The following is a 21,873-nucleotide window of genomic DNA, read 5'->3' as shown; positions in this document are numbered from 1 at the left end:
TCTAATGACATGCATTTAACAGTATATAAGTTTGCAGCAAAACCCCTCTTACATATTAGCCCACTAACATATCATACATGTTTCAATTTGTTTGAAGGCATGGATACTATGGATTCAAGATAAACCACTAGAACTTATCAATAAGACATTTTGTGATTCATGCAACATATCTGAAGTGATAAGGTGTTTTCATGTGGGGCTATTATGTGTGCAAAGAGTACCTGAGGATAGACCAAGCATGTCATCTGTGGTTTTGATGTTGAGCAGTGGTGATGTCTTGCCGCCTCCAAAGCAGCCTGGTTTTTACATTGAACGAAGCGTCCATGAATCACCAACAAGGTCGCTTCCATGTTCAGAGAATACTTTCAGCACTACGATCATAGAAGCTCGGTAGAACATCATTGAAGTGCTTGTTAATCCTTCAATCTACCATCACAAAACGTGTTTGGAAGGTTTACATGGAGCTTATAGTCTTTGTTGGCAAACAATGAGACATGCAATTATAACTCTGCAAGAAAAATATTTGTGATTACAAGTTTAGCAGTTCCTAAATCATAACAAATAATTGATTTGGGGTTGTTAGGTTGTTGAAGAAAATTGAAGTTATAGCTAAAGTTGTGTTTATTATTTATTAATCTTAAAGAATTGCCATATTTGGCTAATATATGGTACTAATATATTGTTTAGACATTATTGATGCTATGTCTATAATGTGAGTATATTGTCTCTATGTCCACGATGTTGCCTACAATAGCTATAGATTGTCGATGTGTTGTTATAATTATCGATGCTGTCTACAATAGTTATAGATTGCCTGTGTGTTATAATTATCGTTACATGCTAAATATTTCTTCTGCTCTATCCACAATGTTGATATCATCAAAACCTAAAATTGTTCCTTAGCTCAATGGTGGCAATGGATTCTTATGGTGCATTGAATCAAGAGAAATCTAGTTGTGCGTTGGATTTTTCACTCCTGGGGCAATCAAAGAGTGAATATTTTCCTACGTTTTCTCGTGAACCAAACAGAGCGCTTAGAGGTAGTATAAACTCACAATTCGGGCTGCGCTTGGGCCGTTTCATTTCGCATTGGTACTTCTTCCTTTGGCATCAATATGTTTTAATTTAGCATTGATATGATTTAGTTTGTCTTCAATAGCTTTCATTTGGCAATGGTACGTCTTCATTTGGTAATCGATATTTTTTTATAAATACATAATAAAAATATGATTGATATAACATATACGTACCAATCAACAATATATATAAAATTGCTTTAAAGAATATGTATAAAATCAAATCTACCACAACCCAACAGAAATGATCCATGTTATTTACGAAATCCTTAGAAGAAAAAAAAGTTATTTACTAAATCATACGTATCAAAACTAAAGTTGAATGTACCCATCAATAATAAGTGCTAAATCATAATTATACATATATTATAAATACCAGACCAAGATATAGATTAAAAACGAAAAAAATAGTTTGATAAAAAAAAAAATCAAGACGTCCATCATTATTAAAAATAAAAGAATTTTAATTTTGACTGACATATCTAAACATATATTATTTTGGTGATTAATTGAATTCAATTATTGCGAATAATTAATAATAAAAAACCACCAGGCAAGGATACATACAATTACCCAGTAACTAAAAAAATAATTTTAGATTTACACTATTTTTATTTCAGAAAAAACACTTTGATCAAATCTTTAAAACGAATGAAGTCTAAAACCTGCGAAAGAGATGTGGGGGAATCTAATTTTCTCTTTTAAGAGTGCAAGTAAAATAATGAATTCCCGATGGCAAGCTTCTCTAAAAATCAAAATACCACCTCGCTTCAAAAGTAAAATTCCCCCAAAATCAAAAGTTTAAATTCTTAATTTTGGGTTTTAATTCATCTATGACTAGTAAGCCATGAACGATCCATAACCAGGATCCAACATTTTACTTTGATTCAACATGCCAGTAGCATTAAGCTCAAATTTCATGTAGTTTTGCATCATGACACTTGATGCATTGGACCAAGCTCCCGGCATACCGAAAAATTTCTCCCTCATAAGCGGCACATAACATACACGTATGCAAATAAACAAAAAGAAAAACTCCATGCCTAATTAGTAACAACCACCCAACCTATTTACTTCTGACCCGAAACAGGATAGGCCGCTTATTAGATTAGTTACAATAAACTTCACTATATGCGCGCATAAAGGTGTTGGACAAAAATGCAACAAAGAAATACCGGTATTCCAGATATAACACGGCGGATAAGAGTTCCTTAAACTTGGATCCTAGGTGGTCAGTAGTCTTTTGAATACGAGATTTTCCTGCTCATCAGGGCACAACATCAACCTGTGCAAACATCATAAACATTGCAAAATTGGAAACTCAAGATTAATATTCCTGCAGCATAATTGAATTGCTAACAGATCGAGTCAAAAACAGTTCCAAGGATAAAAGGCAACAGATGTTTGGTCGGAGCTCAAAAAAAGAAGAATCCTCACTAGACTGGGATTTGAAAATAGTAGCATCAGAAGCATTGCACGTCATCGCTCGTACAAATTGGAAACCAATGCTGCTATTTAAGCTAGTTTCTGTGTGTTAAGGAGTAAGTAATACTGCTATTATTGCATGTATTGATGCATAGGTGAAGAGATAAGTTGTAAAGCTAAAAGTTATCCATGCAAAGCCACATATGTTTTCATCTTTAAGATCAACCGTGAGTGGCTGACTGCCTTTGGTACGGTTGATATTGAGGGACGGTAACTATTCACAATCTTTTAACCGTAAATGGTGGATTGTCTGCAACATCATTTTCCATGTACTCTACAAGATACTTGCACTGCTCCTCGCCATTTGTCTGCAACATCATAAGATTGAACGGGAAGAGAGATTAGATCAATTACAAAGTAGCTGAAAACAGTAAATGCATATCACGATGTCTTTCTCATGAGGCACCTCGCAGCTGCAATTTGGAAACAAACTAGTTTTGCTTTCACTCAGACCTCATTTTTACTTTCTAAAGTTCTAGCAAAAAGAGGAATGGATGGGATCCGAAGCCTAGACTACACAATTTACGGCATACAAACTAGTTTTTAACTATCTATGTTGATTGTACTTCAGCTGATCTCTATCAACATAAAAATATAAAATAACTGACTTTTGAAAGGCAAATGATAACACTTTCAACATTTAGCAAACGCAAAAATAGATACTTCGAACGCAAAGAATCCACCGGGTTTCAACATAAAAGCAGTCCCTTTGCAAAGATGTAAAAGATCAACAATGCCATTGATACCATTGTCCAATGCAACTCTAGGTTCATGCCGTCCAACATCAGCTTGCAGCCCTGATATATTGGCACTTGGTATGTACGGTGGATTACTCACAAAACCTGAGAGTTTACCTTCCACATCCTTTAATGGTTCAAACCAAGATCCTTGCCTTAGCTCCACTACATCCTGATTGGCAAATCAAAACAAATAGAAAACTTTGAAAGTAGTAAAGAAAGAGATGAAAGTTCAAATATTTGGAACTTCCATCTTCAAGTTACGTGGCAATCAAAACACACTTGTTACCCAATTGACATGAGTTGATATTATCATTTCCTTAAAACTTATCGAATGTTTCGAAGCCTATAAGTCACCACTCAATATTTCTCTTCATAACACAGCATAGAATGTAAATACATAGCATATGAACTCAACTATCATTCTTGTCAGTTTGTAATCTATCTAAAGTCTTTAACATGGACCAAAATATGGAAGTTGACGTTCATTTCTAACTTCAATGTACCTTGAATCTCGTGAGTTATCGGTTATCCAATCCAATCCAATCCAATCATAGGAACCAAATGTGTCCTCAGTACATTAGCATTCTCCCTTTAAGATAACTTTACTCTTTAAACACTAACCTGCAAACCATATCTCTGCACATTAAAAGCTGCAACCCCAATTGCCGCGGGACTCAAATCCGTAGCAATGACTCTCCCACCACTCCCCAAAACCCTCGCAATCCCAATCGCAATGGCGCCGCTCCCCGTCCCCAAATCAGCCCACAACCCCTCATTCCCCAAAACCACACCCCCCCCCCACCAAATCAACAATGAGATCAGTCTCCGGCCTCGGAATCAAAACCCCTTCTTCAACACACAACACCAAGTCCCTCCAATGCTCGCACCCGACAACATACTGAAAAGGCCTCCTCTCCTCAACCCTCTGCTTCCACAACATATAAAGCCCCTCAATTTCCACCCTCAGCCTAACGCGTCCCCCATTGTTATCAACATTTTCAGGTTCTTCAATTGCGTCCTCCACGAGCCATTTGAGCTCTCTACGCAGAAGGGTCGAGTCCGGACCGTTGTCCAAGTAGACGAACGTTGTACAACAGATGAAGCGAGGGTGTTGGCCCAGTCGTGCCATTTTTGAAGGTGGGAGGCGGTGGCTGAGTGGGTGGGTGGCCGTAGAAAGAGAGGGATTTGGGGTTTTGGGGAGGTGCGTAGTGATGGTATTGAAGAAGAAGAGCAAACGGAGCGGTGGAGGTTTGTGAAAAGAGAAGGTTTAAGGAACTGTGAGAGTCTCGGACCTCTTGGGGTTTTTATCTTTTACAATATGTTTGGACGGCAGAAATACTAGTATTTTAAACAGAAATTTTAAATTAATATGCATTAATAAGCGGACGACGACTCTCTAGGCAAGAAACGACATGCCCGTAGGTTTATTAGCTTTATTTTAGGCATGGAACGACATTCCACCCGATTGCATTTTATTTTGTTTTGTTTGTTCTTTTTCCTTTTTGTAAGACTTTGTAATAGTCAAATAAAAGATAGTTTGATCTTTCGATTAACGTTCTCAAAATTTTAATGTTTATAAAATCACAATTTGTTTATTTATTTGATATGACACTAAACGATGTTTAAATTAATTGATTTTTAGTAGATTTGACCTTTGAAGAATGATTTAAAAAATCTACAGTTTGGACCATTGTGTAACATTGCACGATGAAAAAGAGAGTCAGTAATGTAGAATAAAGAATTTCAAATAAGAAGATTGTTGACAATCCTCTTTAAAATTTGAACATTTTTCTCTTTGAGATTTGAACTCGTAACCTCTTCGAATAAACTAAAGACAAGATGCTATCAAATGATCGTTTGCATAACCTTATGGAGGCCGCCATTACATCACCACTTCCGATGTCAAACGGAAGACAAAGCCAAGGACATCACCAGTGACTTTAACGCTGCCATTACACAACCACCGCACAAATCTGAGCATGATGTTCTAGGTGGCAAGCTCATGGATTCGTATGGACAATTATTGTCGTCGTTAGTCACGTACAACAAGAAAGAAAAGGCTACATAAGAGTTCCTTTTGGGACCAAACAAGCATCTCATGGTAGCCAGGAGTTGCAGAAAAGGGGACGATGCGCAGGGATGCATAGAAGGCTTGCTGGAAATGAATGTTTCTCTTTCTTTTGTTGATCACCCTCAATGTAATGACGGTAGAAGGATTAATTGAAGGAAACCAGTATAACATGGGGTTCTAAAAGTCTGTTTAAAGCTTTCATAAGTTCCATGAAGAAAGGAAATACAAATAACACGTGATGAAGAGCAAACAAATAGGGATCCCATGCATGCGATTCCCTAGAAAAAGGGACAAAATATTATTAGAAAATGGTGAAAGGATGGCAAATCCTAATCATGCATCACCATAAGTTATTAATTTTAGTCATCATTATGTTTGATTCATCAGTCAAATTTGTGGAGTTTTAAACACCGAAGGCTGCAGCAAGGGAGGAAAATATGAGCTTCTTTCACTTGTAGAATGCACCTCACGTGGGACTTGGAGTCTTTCTTTATGTCTTCAAGTCCTGAGCTACTTAAGGAAAAGACAAATCAAAGTCCTATTTTACAAAGCCTATTAGGCGATTACCGAAGGTCACATATATGGGTTTTAAATCAATCTAATTGGCTTCTCATTTTGTCAAGTCTGAATGCAAGTCTACAAATCCAAATCAAATATTTCATGAACTCCGCCGGTTTGATTCCATTAAGGATACGTAGGTAGTCTGATATCAAATTTTAGACACAACCATGAAACCATAATGAATCCCTGGTTTATATAAACTAAATTCATCCTGCTACTTTGACCAAGTAATTACAAATTCTACAAAGAGTAAAAGAGGAGTCTGCAAAGCACAGTTCCTAGATTTCCATTTAATGAATGTTGCTCACGCAACAAAGTTCCTAATTTTATAGGGAATGTTGCTCATATGAAGAACAAAGAAAAGATGAGATGGAGACAAACTGATAGGGGTCCCAAGACAAAGAAAAGCGAGGAAGAAAAAGTGGGCAACCCTATCTCATCGACACCAAACAAAAAAAAATGGGGAAGAAAAAGAAGTGCAACAAGACAAGTCAAAGCACCATCAAGTTCCCTTAAAAAAAAAGTGAATGCGACGTGGCTCTAAAACCCTTCTAGATGTCATACTCAAATTCTAATTAATGGGTCATTTACCTATTAATTATTCAAATCCCAAATGACACGAAGCTGTATCAAATATCAAATGGTATAAAACCGCTAAATTCCACACACATATTCCCTCGTTTATACCCAATCACATGCATAGAAAAATGTAAACGAGGAACGCAACGGATTAATTTCATGGTCAGCTCCAAATCATGACGGAAGTCTCGAAAACAAAGCTCGAAACCCATTGTTGCACTAACGCACAAAGTTGACCAGATAATTATCCGGAAAAGAAGCTTGTTGCTAGCGTTGAAGGATACGCTCAGGCTCAAGGTGCACCAACATTAGTGTAGTTGCTGACCAAGTTTCATTCAAATTCCTAAGTTAGGAATTGGAATAAAGATCTTCAACAAGCAATTAAGTAGGTGAAGAGACAAAGTTTGTCATAACTTTAGTTGAAGGTTGGTTTGATCCCACAAGGACAAACTCACGCAACTTATGGCTTGAATTAATTCATGGGCATGATTGAATTAATGCTTGTCTTCAAAATCTTTTGGGTGGTCATTGTTAATCGTTGGGCCAAGATCAAATCAAGACACGGAGCAAAGTGGAGGACAAAAACAATACAAATATAGACAACTTCGAACTACTTCAAAACTGTGGATGCAAACCATCTCAAAGTACAAAACTCGATGGACTCACCACTTCAAATTGGTGAAACTCACGCAATGGATCAAAATCCCTTTAATTACCGAAGTGGTCAAATGGCACAAGGCCGCATCAAATCTCAAATGGCACGAAGTCGTATTACGCTCCAACGGCACAAAGTCCCTGCCCACACGAGCTGAAATTGCATAAGGCACTAACACACTCAATGGGCTCAAAGTCCTCACCCGCACAAGCTAAAATTGCATAAGGCATCAAACGCTCCAATGGCTCAAAGTCCTCACCCGTATGAGCTAAAACTATATAAGGCACCAAATGCTCCAATGGCTCGATGTCCTCATCTATAAGAGCCTAAACTGCACAAGGCATCAATCACTCCAGCTCAAAGTCATCGCATGCACGAGCTAAAAATGCACAAGGCATCAAACGCTCCAATGGCTTAAAGTACTCACCCGCATGAGCTAAAATTGCACAAGGCATCAAATACTCCAATGGTTCAAAGTCCTCACCCACACGAGCTAAAACTGCACAAGGCATCAAATGCTCCTTACCTGCACGAGTTGAAACTGCACAGGGCATCAAACCTCAACAAATACATAAGGAACTATGAGTGACTTGATCCCTCAACAAGGGTACGTAGGCAACCTAGGGATCTACCTAGGTGCAGTCACAAAATCAAATAAACACCCAAATCTCTATGTTACGATTTGTTCATATTGGAATCAAAAGGGTATTCATTTCCCAAAAAAAAAGGTTGTAATTAATAGGCGTGTAGCCTAGAATGGGTCGAACTCAAATTAATAAAACATTCTTTGGAAAAATGAATGAGGGTGAAGTTATGTCGAGTGAATTATTTGTTTACATATTGTGTACAATTTTTGCTCAACAGTAGGATTGATATGTGATTCAATCCTGGTTCTTCACAACAAAAATCAAAACACAACAAACTGAGAAAATAAACGAAGACATAGTATTTGTACGACACAAGAGAGAAAAACCTCAAGGCACACAACCAATTTCACTAAAAACTTAAGGACTTATACAAGACTCAATTGATACTTTCTTACAACACAAAAGAAGCTTGATCAAATACTCTTGTCTTGTAGAACACGCCCTCTTCACCCTCTCTTGGATGAACACCGATTCACGCAGATTGATGATCTTCCTCACAGGCAAAGCTTACACAAAGTTCTATGATGAATGAATGACATGTTATGCTCTCAGACTATCACTTAGATAAATCTAAGAACCTAACAGCTTTTTGTCTCTCCTCTTAACCTTATAAAACAATCTCACGATTTTGATTAGAGTGTAAAAGGTGTCCTATAAAACTCCTAGCACAATCCTTTATATACTAGGTTAACTCTTTTACCTAATAAACAAAGAGATTGGCCTTATTTAAACCTCTTCCTTATTTAAGACTCTATGCAAATTTGTATAGACTTCTAGAATCCCACACCAAATCAATCTTTAATAGGGAAAACAAATCCTATATGAATGCAAATGATTCTTACCAAATATTAAACCCCACCCCCGAATTTATATGTAATTTTATAATTTCCCAAAGTTTTATTGAATTTTTCATTTTGGTCCCCTAGCTTGAGTAAATCTGGACCCTTTATCTAGATTCCTAAACTCCCTCAAACTGCCACGTGGTAGCACCCTGACAATCCTCATCCTTCTCTCTTTCTGTCCCCTACCCCGTGACCCCTTTCCTTTTTCTCTTTTTGTCTCTACACTCACTTTCCCTTCTCTCTCTCGAAACTCTCATCCATTTCCCTCTCTTGCACCGTGAGCGTGCGCGCGTGCGCGCACACACACACACAGAGCTGCACCACCTGCGAGGGAAGACACCACCATCATCATCATCAAACCTCGTATCTCTCTCTCTATCTTCCGTCACTGCGAGGAGCTGTGGAACCCAGGAACTCTTCGGCGAGGTTCCTTCATTTTTTCCGGTTAGGTAAGCATCGAGTCTCCTTCTATCCGTTATAGATCGATGCTTGGATGTGGTTTATTGATTTTATCTCATTATTTCCAAGGTTTTAGACTGATTTTGGCTCGAGGGAAACACACCCAGCTCCGGCGAACCCGTAGTCGTCGAGGGGTTTTCCGGCACCTCCGACCGTTTCACGACAAACGGAAGGTATAAACACACTCATCTTCTCTTGTGTTTCATTTTAATACCTAGATCGGAGTCTAGGGTCGTGGTTTGCAGTCGGCAGGAGCTGGGAAGGCTCTGGCGTTCTTCTCCGTTGTTCTCATCGACACTAGGCCTTCCAGGCCGTTTCCAAGGCTCTCGGGCCTTAGGCCGGTGGTGAACCCAGGCCCTTTTTGGGCAATTCTAGAACTCGAGCTTTAAGCCCGTTCGGTCCATCTCCCTTATTTTATTTTTCTGTTATTTATTTTACTTTGTTGTTAATTGTTTTAAAGACCCAAAGGCCTTCGGGTCGTTGCATTTAGGGCATGTGGCCCGTTGACCCAACCCAAAACCTTTTTTAGGTTTTATTTAATTCTTGTTTTAAAATTTAGGCCCTTGGGCCATTTCTGTTATGGGCTTTAAGCCTAACCCCTAAAAACCCATCACCCTAAACCTATTTCCCTAAACCCTTTAAACCCAAAACCCTTAGGGCCTATTAGGCCCAACCCAAATACAAACCCTAAGCCCAGACCCGTTTGACCCAGTTGACCTTTGACCGTTGACTCTGACTATTGACTCGGTCAACGGTCAACGTTGATTTTAGAGTTGACTTTTCAGGGTTTCGTCCGAGACCTCTCATAAGCTAATTTCGACGTCCTGGACCTGTTTTTGAAGTCCGTTTTCCCAAATTAAATCGTTTAAATAGAGTTTGACTAAAGGTACCCCTTTATGTGATTAGGTGCAATTATTAGAGGTGATTCCGTTATTCCTTTTTGGTACAGCTTTGCACCATCGGTGTACGGTGAGTGGACCCCTTCTAAAATTACATGATTTCATAGTTTAATTGCATAAATGAATAGCATGTCTTACGAGTTATGAACTGATTTTATGTTAAGCATGTTTATGAAATATGTTGTTTATTGTCTCATTTTTGGTGAGGAATTAATTATTAGCCTATATTGAGCTATAGTTTGATATATCGTATTTTCTATAAAAACCATGAACTGGTAGACTATTTGATGGATGACGATAGGATGCTAGAACATGTTTTAGAAACCCTTATTTATAGTATAGATGATGGATGACTTTATACTATGAAGTGGTTATTTATGAGAGGCGTAACTATTTGTGCATACCTAGTGGACACTATGTCGCCTGGGGTGAGGATCTGGTGTTGGCAGATAGGCCGGGAGAAATAATCCCTAGCTACGGGTTGAGGGACACGGAGCAGGCATTGGGCCGGGAGTTGGTAATCTTTGGCTACGGGCGCAGAGACCACGGTGCTAGCATAAGGCTGGGAGTTATATTTATTCAATGATCTTACTGGCAGCACATCACGCTTACGAGACGATCTGTGAGACGATTGATGTTTTGATTTCCGCGATGTTTTTCCGCGAAATGTCTTTTGAGATATTTTTGGCATGCTAGGGTTTGCAGTAAACCTATCACTTATTATGCTAGTAGTTTTCTTTATATAAACTTGGGGGTTAGTACGTTGATAACTGTTATATATATATATATAAACTTGGTCCACTCACCTTTGTTTTGCGCCCCCATTCAAGACGTAGAATCGATGCATACAATCCCGGCGTCAAGGCATTTCTGCAGCAGCATCTTCGAGTCCTCTTGGTGTAGGACCTACTCCTTTGTTCATTCAATTTTATATTATTTTTTTTAGTATTCTGGTTAGTTGTAGGCTTTGACACTTTCCTTAAATGCATATTCTTTATTCTTTTACATTTATAAACCTTATCTATTCCTTGTTCTCAGCATTCAATAAATGGTTTTTGTCACATTCGGGTGTCGACCAGCACGTGCCTATCCTGGTATTCAGGGAATATCGGGATCGGGGCGTGTCGCCAGAAAAGAGCTTTGTCGTGTAACATCTGTCAATCATACTCCTCATTTAACGCAAGCTCCAACCTTCACATGTTACAATTAATCCTAAGACTAGGAATAGCCAACTTACAGACTCTTTACATTTGCTAGGAAATAGCCAACTTAATTACACTTTCAAACTTGGACATGTATACAAATACATTATTTATTTTCTCAAATACAGACATATTTATTGACTAAACTTGGTACAAAAAGTTGGTTCCCTTTACCCCAATGATACGGTTATGTTTGTCCTTTTTTAGATTCGACGATTAAAGATTTAATGGTCATGAGATTTTATGAGCTGGTCTATTATATAATTTCCGTTAATTGATAATAAATGAATAATAGTTTCATGACAGCCGAGAGAGAGGTATTTGTCATATGAATTTCTTTGGCAATCCACCATTGAAATCTGATCAGTGTTATTATCAGCTGTCAACTCAGTTAAGTCTGAATTGTCAATAGTCCATCACTTACTTTCCAAACCAAAGGTGTAGGGTCAATCAAGAAATCCAAGTCTTTCAATTGACTTTGATTTTTCCATCTTCTCCGCATAATTTTTTGTATAATTTCTTTGGATAAAGCATGCAATCTCAGAACAACGATGCAAGCCTTGAGAAGCTTTTTTATGTGCTTGTTCTTCTTATTCTCCCTTCTAAGAATCTCAGCTGCAACTGCACTGGGCACAATCACTCCGAGTGGATATATAAGAGATGGCGAAACTCTGGTTTCAGTAGGTGGAAGCTATGAACTGGGATTCTTCAGCCCTGGTAAATCGAAAAGCCGGTACTTGGGAATATGGTACATTGTTTCTACCGATGCAGTTGTGTGGGTAGCCAACAGAGAAACACCACTTGGTGATTCTTCAGGACTTTTGAAGCTCACGGAGCAAGGAGTTCTAGTCCTCCTGAATAGCTCAAACAGCATTGTGTGGTCATCGAATTCATCAAGAACTGCGGGGAATCTAGTATCGCAACTATTGGATTCTGGAAATCTTGTGGTGCAAGATGGGAAAGAAACTAACCTGGATAACTTCTTGTGGCAGAGTTTTGATTATCCTTGTGACACATACCTACCGGAAATGAAGCTTGGTTGGGACTTGGTTGCCGGTTTAGAGAGGTATCTCTCGTCTTGGAAGAGCACAGAAGATCCTGCTCCGGGAGAGTTTTCGGAACGAGTGGATCTGCGTGGCTTACCACAATTTTTTATTATGAAAGGAGCTAAGATACAAACCAGACGAGGGTCATGGAATGGCCTTTATTTTACAGGATCCGAATATGGTGTCAGAGAACCAAATCCAATATCTGGGACTAAATTTGTGATGAACAAGGATGAGGTCTCTTTGAAGTACAGGCTAAAGAACATGTCAGTGTTCTCGAGATATGTATTGAACTCATTAGGAGTCGCAGAGAAGTTCACATGGGTGTACCAAACACAGAGTTGGGAACTTGCCTCTACATTCCTAGCAGATCGGTGTGAAAGTTATGCCTTGTGTGGTCCATTTTCTAGTTGCAAAAGCAATGGTAACTCTGCAATATGTGCATGCTTGAAGGGATTTGTACCAAAATCTTTGAAAGATTGGAATTCGGGATATTGGTCTGATGGATGTGTTCGAAGGACTCTGTTGACCTGCAGCCATGGAGATGGCTTCACAAAGTACAGTGGGATTAAATTGCCAGACACATCAACCTCGTGGTATGATAAAAGCACGAGCCTTAAAGAATGCAAGGGATTATGTTTGGGAAACTGCTTATGTACTGCGTGTGCAAATCTAGACATCAGGGAGAGAGGAAGTGGCTGCGTGCTTTGGTTTGGTAACCTCATCGACATAAAAGAATTCACTCCTGGCGGTGGTCAAGACCTCTATATACGGGTGGCAGCTTCAGAACTAGGTACGTCTTAGACCTTTATCCGCAATTATGCAAAGTAGGGTTTAAATAAGTTAGTGTTAGAACCACAGTTACTGCAACACTACGAGATCACATGAAAAGTTTGTTTTATACGGATATTTCAGATCATGTTAAGAAAAGGAGCAATTTCAACAAGAGAAAGCTACTAGCAATTCTCCTCAGCTCTGCAGTTTTTCTCATGGGACTGCTAATAGTTGGAATAATATTGTACATACAGAAGAAGAAACTTAGAAATGAAGGTAACCATTTTCAGACACATTAAAAATGCATTAGATAAGGTAGTATTTAATTTCGATAGTGTAGCTAACTGTTCGCATCTTTTTATCCATGCTGAAGAGATCTCCTACTATTTCAGGACACAGAAGAAAGGATTGCAGTGACGAGTACCTCGGAGAAGACGGGGAAGAGATGGAGTTACCACTGTTTGACTTGACCACCATAGCTAAAGCCACTGACAACTTTTCAAGCCGCAACAAGCTGGGAGAAGGTGGCTTTGGACCTGTGTACAAGGTAACATGAATTCATGCAATCAAAATTAGCTAAATTGCTATACAAAATTTAAGTCTTTTCGACATGATGGTCCATAGGGTACACTGATAGGAGGAAAAGAAATTGCAGTAAATAGGCTTTCAAAGAATTCCGGACAGGGAATAAGAGAGTTCAAAACTGAAGTTATTCTCATAGCCAGACTTCAACATCGCAATCTTGTTAAGCTTCTCGGTTGTTGCATTCAAAAAGACGAAAAGATTCTAATATATGAATTCATGCCCAACAAAAGCTTGGACTTCTATATTTTTGGTACGATCCTTCATTTTCAACCTATTATACTAGGATTCAATGTGGCATTGAAATAACAGGCTTAAAGTTTCTTCAGATCAAGAGGGACAAAAATTGCTCGACTGGCCTAAGTGCTTCCACATTATCAGTGGAGTTGCTCGAGGGCTTCTTTATCTTCACCAAGACTCTAGATTAAGGATTATACATCGAGATCTGAAATGTAGTAATATTCTGCTAGATAATAATATGAACCCGAAGATTTCAGACTTTGGCCTGGCTAAAACATTTGGCGGTGACCAAAGTCAAGCCAATACAAACAGAGTGGTTGGAACCTAGTAAGCATGCTGACTTGTTTTGTGGTTTATAATTTTATTGTTTTGCTTTTGAAATTCTCTACAAACCGAGTGGTTGGAACCTAGTAAGCATGCTTAGACTTGTTTTGTGGTTTATAATTTTATTGTTCTGCTTTTGAAATTCTCTCTCACTGGTCATTGCATATTGATCTGGCAGTGGTTATATGTCTCCAGAATATGCAGCAGATGGAACTTTCTCGATGAAATCTGATGTGTTTAGCTTGGGAGTCATACTGCTCGAGATGTTGAGCAGGAGGAAAAACAGGGGATTTCGTCATCCAGATCACGACCACAACCTTCTTGGACATGTAAGTATAACAAACGAGGTGATGATATTTTACTTTAAAAAGAAGAGTGAATTAGACGGTGCTCTTCGAAGCATAGTTTTCTAATGACATGCATTTAACAGTATAGAAGTCTGCAGCAAAACCCCTCTTACATATTAGCCCACTAACATATCATACATGTTTCAATTTGTTTGAAGGCATGGATACTATGGATTCAAGATAAACCACTAGAACTGATCAATAAGACATTTTGTGATTCATGCAACATATCTGAAGTGATAAGGTGTTTTCATGTGGGGCTGTTATGTGTGCAAAGAGTACCTGAGGATAGACCAAGCATGTCATCTGTGGTTTTGATGTTGAGCAGTGGTGATGTCTTGCCGCCTCCAAAGCAGCCTGGTTTTTACATTGAACGAAGCGTCCATGAATCACCAACAAGGTCGCTTCCATGTTCAGAGAATACTTTCAGCACTACGATGATAGAAGCTCGGTAGAACATCATTGAAGTGCTTGTTAATCCTTCAATCTACCATCACAAAACGTGTTTGGAAGGTTTACATGAAGCTTATAGTCTTTGTTGGCAAACAATGAGACATGCAATTATAACTCTGCAAGAAAAATATTTGTGATTACAAGTTTAGCAGTTCCTAAATCATAACAAAGAATTGATTTGGGGTTGTTAGGTTGTTGAAGAAAATTGAAGTTATAGCTAAAGTTGTGTTTATTATTTATTAATTTTAAAGAATTGCCATATTTGGCTAATATCATATGGTACTAATATATTGTTTAGACATTATTGATGCTATGTCTATAATGTGAGTATATTGTCTCTATGTCCACGATGTTGTCTACAATAGCTATAGATTGTCGATGTGTTGTTATAATTATCGATGTTGTCTACAATAGTTATAGATTGCCTGTGTGTTATAATTATCGTTACATGCTAAATATTTCTTCTGCTCTATCCACAATGTTGATATCATCAAAACCTAAAATTGTTCCTTAGCTCAATGGTAGCAATGGATTCTTATGGTGCATTGAATCAAGAGAAATCTAGTTGTGCGTTGGATTTTTCACTCTTGGGGCAATCAAAGAGTGAATATTTTCCTACGTTTTCTCGTGAACCAAACGGAGCGCTTAGAGGTAGTCTAAACTCACAATTCGGGTTGCGCTTGGGCCGTTTCATTTCGCATTGGTACTTCTTCATTTGGCATCAATATGTTTTAATTTAGCATTGATATGATTTAGTTTGTCTTCGATAGCTTTCATTTGGCAATGGTACGTCTTCATTTGGTAATCGATATTTTTTTATAAATACATAATAAAAATATGATTGATATAATATATACGTACCAATCAACAATATATATAAAATTGCTTTAAAGAATATGTATAAAATCAAATGTACCACAACCCAACAGAAATGCAACAATCCATGTTATTTACGAAATCCTTAGAAAAAAAAAGTTATTTACTAAATCATACGTATCAAAACTAAAGTTGAATGTACCCATCAATAATAAGTGCTAAATCATAATCATACATATATTATAAATACCAGAGCAAGATATAGATTAAAAACGGAAAAAATAGTTTGATAAAAAAAAAAAATCAAGACGTCCATCATTATTAAAAATAAAAGAATTTTAATTTTGACTGACATATCTAAACATATATTATTTTGGTGATTAATTGAATTCAATTATTGCGAATAATTAATAAATAAAAAAAACCACCAGGCAAGGATACATACAATTACCCAGTAACTAAAAAAATAATTTTAGATTTATACTATTTTTATTTCAGAAAAAACACAAAAATAACATGTAATTTAAATAAATTAAAAAATACTGATGTGTCTATTGGGCAAAACACTTTGATCAAATCTTTAAAACGAATGAAGTCTAAAACCTGCGAAAGAGATGTGGGGGAATCTAATTTTCTCTTTTAAGAGTGCAAGTAAAATAATGAATTCCCAATGGCAAGCTTCTCTAAAAATCAAAGGGTAAAAGACTGTTTACTACCCTCATGTTTCGTGGTTTTCAACATTTAGTACATCAAGTTTTTTCCGTCTCAGATTCATACCTAAAGTGTAAATTTTGGGACAGTCTCATACATCCGTTAGTCAAACTGTTAAGTCTCCCGTTAACTGTGACGTGGCGCACATGTGGACACTGACTGGACGCCACGTGTCATCCACATTTTTTTTTCTTCTTTCTTCTTCTTCCTCCGACTGCAACTTTTTTTTTTCTTCCTCCTTCTCCTTCTTCCTTCCTCCTTCTTTCCCCTTCTTCCCCTTCTTCCTTCTTCTTCCTTCTCCTTCTCCTTCTTCTTCCTCTTCCTCCGAATCTAGGGAAGTTTTTTTTTTTTTCTTCTTCCTCCTCCTTCTTCCTTCTTCTTCCTCCTTTTTCCTTCCTCTTCTTCTTCTTCTTCTTCTTCTTCCTCCGAATCTGCCCAGATTCAGTTTTTTTTTCTTTTTTCTTCCTCTTCTTCTTCCTCCTTCTTCCTCCGACTGCAACTTTTTTTTGTCTTCGTCCTTCCTCCTTCTTCCTTCTTTCTTCTTCTTCTTCATCCGAATCTGAGGAAGATGAAGGTTTTTTTTTTTTTTTTTTTTGAGGAAGATGAAGAATAAGGAAGAAGGAAGAAGGAGGAAGGAGAAGAAGAAGAAAAAAAAAAAAAAAAAACTTTCCTTGATTTGGAGGAAGAAGAAGAAGAAGGAGAAGGAAGAAGAAGGAAAGGGAAGAAGGGGAAGGAATGAGAAAGGAAGAAAGAGGAGGAAGAACAAAAAAAAAAAGTTGCAGTCGGAGGAAGAAGAAGGAAGAAGAAAGAAGAAGAAGAAAAAAAACGTGGATAACACGTGGCGCCCAGTCAGTGTCCACATGGGCGCCACGTCACAGTTAACGGGAGACTTAACAGTTTGACTAACGGATGTATGAGACTGTCCTAAAATTTACACTTTAGGTATGAATCTGAGACGAAAAAAATTTGATGTACTAAATGTTGAAAACCACCAAACATGAGGGTAGTAAACAGTCTTTTACCCAAAATCAAAATAGCACCTCGCTTCAAAAGTAAAATTCCTCCAAAATCAAAAGTTTAAATTCTTAATTTTGGGTTTTAATTCCTCTATGATTAGTAAGCCATGAACGATCCGTAACCAGGATCCAACATTTTACTTTGATTCAACATGCCAGTAGCATTAAGCTCAAATTTCATGTAGTTTTGCATCATGACACTTGATGCATTGGACCAAGTTCCCGGCATACCGAAAAATTTCTCCCTCATAAGCGGCACATAACATACACGTATGCAAATCAACAAAAAGAAAAACTCCATGCCTAATTAGTAACAAACACCCAACCTATTTACGTCTGACCCGAAACAGGATAGGCCGCTTATTAGATTAGTTACAATAAACTTTACTATATGCGCGCATAAAGGTCTTGGACAAAAATGCAACAAAGAAATACCGGTATTCCAGATATAACACGGCGGATAAGAGTTCCTTAAACTTGGATCCTAGGTGGTCAGTAGTCTTTTGAATACTAGATTTTCCTGCTCATTAGGGCACAACATCAACCTGTGCAAACATCATAAACATTGCAAAATTGGAAACTCAAGATTAATATTCCTGCAGCATATAATTGAATTGCTAACAGATCGAGTCAAAAACAGTTCCAAGGATAAAAGGCAACAGATGTTCGGTCGGAGCTCAAAAAAAGAAGAATCCTCACTAGACTGGGATTTGAAAATAGTAGCATCAGAAGCATTGCACATCATCGATCGTACAAATTGGAAACCAATGTTGCCATTTAAGCTAGTTTCTGTGTGTTAAGGAGTAAGTAATACAGCTATTATTGCATATAGTCATGCATAGGTGAAAAGATTTGTAAAGCTAAAAGTTATCCATGCAAGGCCACATATGTTTTCATCTTTAAGATCAACCGTGAGTAGTTGACTGCCTTTAGTAAGGTTGACATTGAGGGACGGTAACTATTCACAATCTTTTAACCGTAAATGGTGGATTGTAAATTTACCTCTTGATAAGCAAGAAACATGTATATACAATTGGAAAGACGAGATCAACCAGTTCTGCTCCCCGATGCAAGGAGCTGCATTTGTTCAGTGATGTGATTCATATGTTGACTCTTTTCCCATCCATTCTCCTTCCCCAACTGCAAATCCTGATTCACAGCCACTCCATCATCGGAACTAAAACTAATTTCATCAGTGTCACCAGGCGGTGGGCTTGCTGTGAGAAATTGTTCCCAGAAGATATCGTTAATGCCTGGAAGGCTAGAGACCCCATCTGGCAAGGCATCTGCATCAGGCTCAGGAGAAAATGGTAAAATATCTGTAGGCAGTCTCCCATCCAAACCTGCTGACATGCCCATGTATCCTGCATTCCCAATCTCAGAGCCAATGAAGTTTGCATTGGGGATTTCCACATTGCTTTCTGAAACAATACCTTGCATTCGAGTTAGTTCAGGGATAACTGTATCTTGTTGAAAATTATGCATGTTCTCTTCCAAAACTTGAGTTTCTTTAACAGAGTTGGAAACCGCATAAGGGGAAGACTGGATCTCAGAAATGGCTGTAGAATGACAACTGACAGGAAATCTAGACTCTTCAGGCATATAACACTCTGCAGAAATTGGTGGAACCTCTGAAAGGGTCACCCCTAAGTTCCGACTAGAGGTGTTCCTACTATCTGTTGCATTGGAAGGAACATTATCAATTAGGAAAGCATCAGGATTGATCAATGATGGTTCCAGCTTTGGAGATGTATTCATCTTCAAGATCTGCAGCAGCATTGCTTTTGCTGCTTCATTCATTGAAGGCTGGTACTTCACCATTTGTCCATCAAGAACTTTGCTGCCAAGGTTCCCAACCAAAATTTCATCATCTTGCCTTGGGAGTCTCCTTTTCTTATTGCTTCCAGTGATGCGCCTATTGTTTTCATTCTGATGCTGGACAAGCTGTGATAAAAATCCGGGACTATGCATAGCCTTTGCAAGAAATGACATCATTTGCTGCTGCCGCTGCTCCATTCCCTGCATACGTTGCCCAACATTATGCAACTGATTATCTGTTGCTTGCTGTTGCTGCCTAAGCCTAACAAGTTCCTGCATAAGAGTGTTCTTATCTCTTTTAAGTCTTTCAACCTCTTCCTCCAGCCCAGGATTTACCACCTCTACACATGCCCCAACCTGAGAGCTCTGCAATTGAGGTGGTGGTTGTTGATGACTCTGTACATGAGCTGGTTTTCGCCTGCTTACAGTCTTCAAAAGGTGTTTCTGGCCTCTAAGAAACCCTTCATTTGCAAATTCCCATCGGTCTGGATCAACCTTTCTAAAACCCTGCAAATTGAATGTGAAAACATAAATACTAATTCTATATAATGAAAATAGAGTCAGTTAGAAGTTATACCAACAACATAAACTAAAATTTATTTTGGAGCACAAGACAGAGCCAGATTCTCTCATCTCATGATCTTGCCTTTAGGTAACAAGCACCTTCTCATACTCATAGTTGTGGTTTCCAACCTCCAACAGCCCAGTGCTGCTGAGCAACTCCTTAGCTTTCGCCTCTTTTTCTACTCTCACTATTTATTTCTTTATTTCCAATAACGAACGCAAATACAACTTCTTTTACACATATTTTAGCCATTTGATTATGATGTATTGCTTGGTGAACAAGCATTTTTTCTAGTTCAACTGTGAGCAGGAGACTTTTACGGTATATAATTACGGATGTATATGTATGTATGTATTTGTAGATGAATACTCACATGGATAATGCAACCACAGAAACAAAATAGCTTAACTTCACCTTTCATGTTTTTTTCTAGACCAAAAATAAAAAACTCGAAAAGAGAAGTTGATATCATGTATACTCTAAAACAGTAAGTCTTGATGGGAATGAATGAATCGGAAAGGAAGAAAAAAGTAATTCTTAACTTAAAACCTCTAAAAGTAAGAGAAGAGGAAAGGAACAAACCTCAAGAACATACCAGTTCATTTGAAATATTACACCTCGCTAGTTTTTATTAACAATGCCAATAAGTATTTACCAAAACTGGATCACTACTTGATACCTGTTATCTGTAAGAGTTCAGACAACATGTATTACTACATTTTGTATTATGCATATAACTACATCGTCCTTGTACAGAGAAACATTTTCAACATGTCAAACTATCACATCACTAACTAGGTTGACATGTAGAAAAATCAAACTACTGACTTAAAAGATCACAATGCCTATCACCAGGTTTTTAATGAACTGCAAGGGAAAAAAACCTTTCAGTCATCGGGATAAGATGGGAATTTCGGGACATTATCAGCACGTCTAAGAAAATTTTCATTCCACTTTATACAGAATGGATTCATTACCAAAAAAAAAAAAAAGAATTCCAGTCTTACTTTATAAAGAAAATATCTTCGTCAATTGTAAATAAAATGCAATCGGAACAAATTTTTCCAAGAAACACGTAAAATAAGGCAGTTTGCGCATAAGTAGTTGGCTCGAAATTTAAATCTCAATGTAGTTCTACCTCTAATGTCCTTTTTCCTTCTAGGTTTTCCACTAGTTCAAAACAAAACCAAACAAATTGAAATCGTTTCTACTCGATTACATGACATGGTGATCGCCTAGACTCAATGGAACCCAGTGAATGACAAAGAGTCCAATTCAACAACAATGGCTTAAATCATGTGATATAAATACACACAAACAGAATTCACAATTTACTTATTTACATCCTTGAAATCGATAACCCTTTTGCCAAAATAACAATTGCAAAACCAAATCGGACATTGATCCTGCTTAATCACTCCAAATTTAACAGTTCCGATCGGAATCACCGCGAAAACAAGAATCAAATGCAGAAAAGCACAAAAGAATCAAAATTTAGGAAAGGGTAGGAATACCCACATAAGTATTCAACTGCCTGACGAAGCTAGAGAAGTTGTTGTGCTTGAAATACTTGGGCAGGAGGTCCCTCGAGAACTCGGGGACGTTCCAGACGACGAAGCTGTTGTTGCCGTTGCTCCAGGAGACGACGGCGTCGGTGGAGTGGTCATCCACCATATCGTAGGTTTTGTTGAGAAACGGCGGAGGAGCGTTGGCGGAGTTGATGACCGACGCGGCGTCTTCGACTCCCTCCATGGTTGTTTGCATAAGTGCTTGGGAGAACTGGGTGTTTTAGAGAGAGAGAGAGAGAGTGGGAAGAGAAAAGCCCTAGATTGCAGGAGATGATGAGTGAGAAGGGGATGGGGGAAGATGCATTAGTCACAAATCACGACTCGCGGCAAGTTTTGATGACAACAACAGCGCACACAAGTCCAATTATTTACACGGAAATTGGGTGGATTTACATTT

The 21,873-nt window shown here is 38.1% G+C and overlaps 3 protein-coding genes across 13 annotated transcripts in view; 1 reads left to right on the top strand and 2 right to left on the bottom strand.

Moving 5' to 3' along the window:
• The window catches only part of LOC126623590 (uncharacterized), a 38,851-nt gene extending 34,229 nt beyond the window's left edge, over nucleotides 1-4,622 (bottom strand). The window contains exon 1 of one of the 2 annotated variants that reach the window (XM_050292525.1): nucleotides 4,304-4,622. In XM_050292525.1, the coding sequence (XP_050148482.1) occupies nucleotides 4,304-4,430 (127 nt within the window). In that variant the 5' untranslated portion in view covers nucleotides 4,431-4,622. The remainder of the gene's footprint in view (nucleotides 1-4,303) is intronic. The other variant, XM_050292524.1, reaches the window with a different exon arrangement.
• The window catches only part of LOC126623585 (G-type lectin S-receptor-like serine/threonine-protein kinase At4g27290), a 47,789-nt gene extending 32,466 nt beyond the window's left edge, over nucleotides 1-15,323 (top strand). For 3 of the 6 annotated variants that reach the window (XM_050292506.1, XM_050292509.1, XM_050292512.1), the window contains one exon: nucleotides 14,688-15,323. In XM_050292506.1, the coding sequence (XP_050148463.1) occupies nucleotides 14,688-14,984 (297 nt within the window). In that variant the 3' untranslated portion in view covers nucleotides 14,985-15,323. Of the gene's footprint in view, nucleotides 1-12,499; nucleotides 13,056-13,177; nucleotides 13,313-13,428; nucleotides 13,584-13,660; nucleotides 13,872-13,947; nucleotides 14,186-14,360; nucleotides 14,512-14,687 lie in introns of all 6 variants that reach the window. The other 3 variants (XM_050292505.1, XM_050292510.1, XM_050292508.1) reach the window with 2 other exon arrangements.
• On the bottom strand, nucleotides 1,915-21,867 carry LOC126623587 (heat stress transcription factor A-1-like). Of its 5 annotated transcripts, XR_007623810.1 has the most exons (4): nucleotides 21,427-21,867; nucleotides 18,528-19,850; nucleotides 17,852-18,070; nucleotides 1,915-2,142 (listed from the first exon to the last, which is right to left on the bottom strand). XR_007623810.1 is itself a non-coding variant. In XM_050292519.1 (3 exons), the coding sequence occupies exons 1-2, from the start codon at nucleotides 21,670-21,672 to the stop codon at nucleotides 18,573-18,575; spliced, it is 1,524 nt and encodes a 507-aa protein (XP_050148476.1). In that variant the 5' UTR covers nucleotides 21,673-21,867; the 3' UTR covers nucleotides 1,915-2,361; nucleotides 18,528-18,572. The 5 variants fall into 5 exon arrangements, 4 of the variants coding, with proteins under 4 accessions (XP_050148476.1, XP_050148477.1, XP_050148478.1 ...); XM_050292519.1 differs by lacking the exon at nucleotides 17,852-18,070 and having other exon boundaries at nucleotides 1,915-2,361; XM_050292520.1 differs by lacking the exon at nucleotides 1,915-2,142 and having other exon boundaries at nucleotides 17,623-18,070.
• Nucleotides 21,868-21,873: the final 6 nt, after the last annotated feature.

Source organism: Malus sylvestris, chromosome 5, assembly GCF_916048215.2.
Source record: "Malus sylvestris chromosome 5, drMalSylv7.2, whole genome shotgun sequence".
Lineage (NCBI taxonomy): Eukaryota > Viridiplantae > Streptophyta > Magnoliopsida > Rosales > Rosaceae > Malus > Malus sylvestris.
Note: the sequence above shows the minus strand (reverse complement) of the source record. Positions and strands in the feature narration are given on the sequence as shown.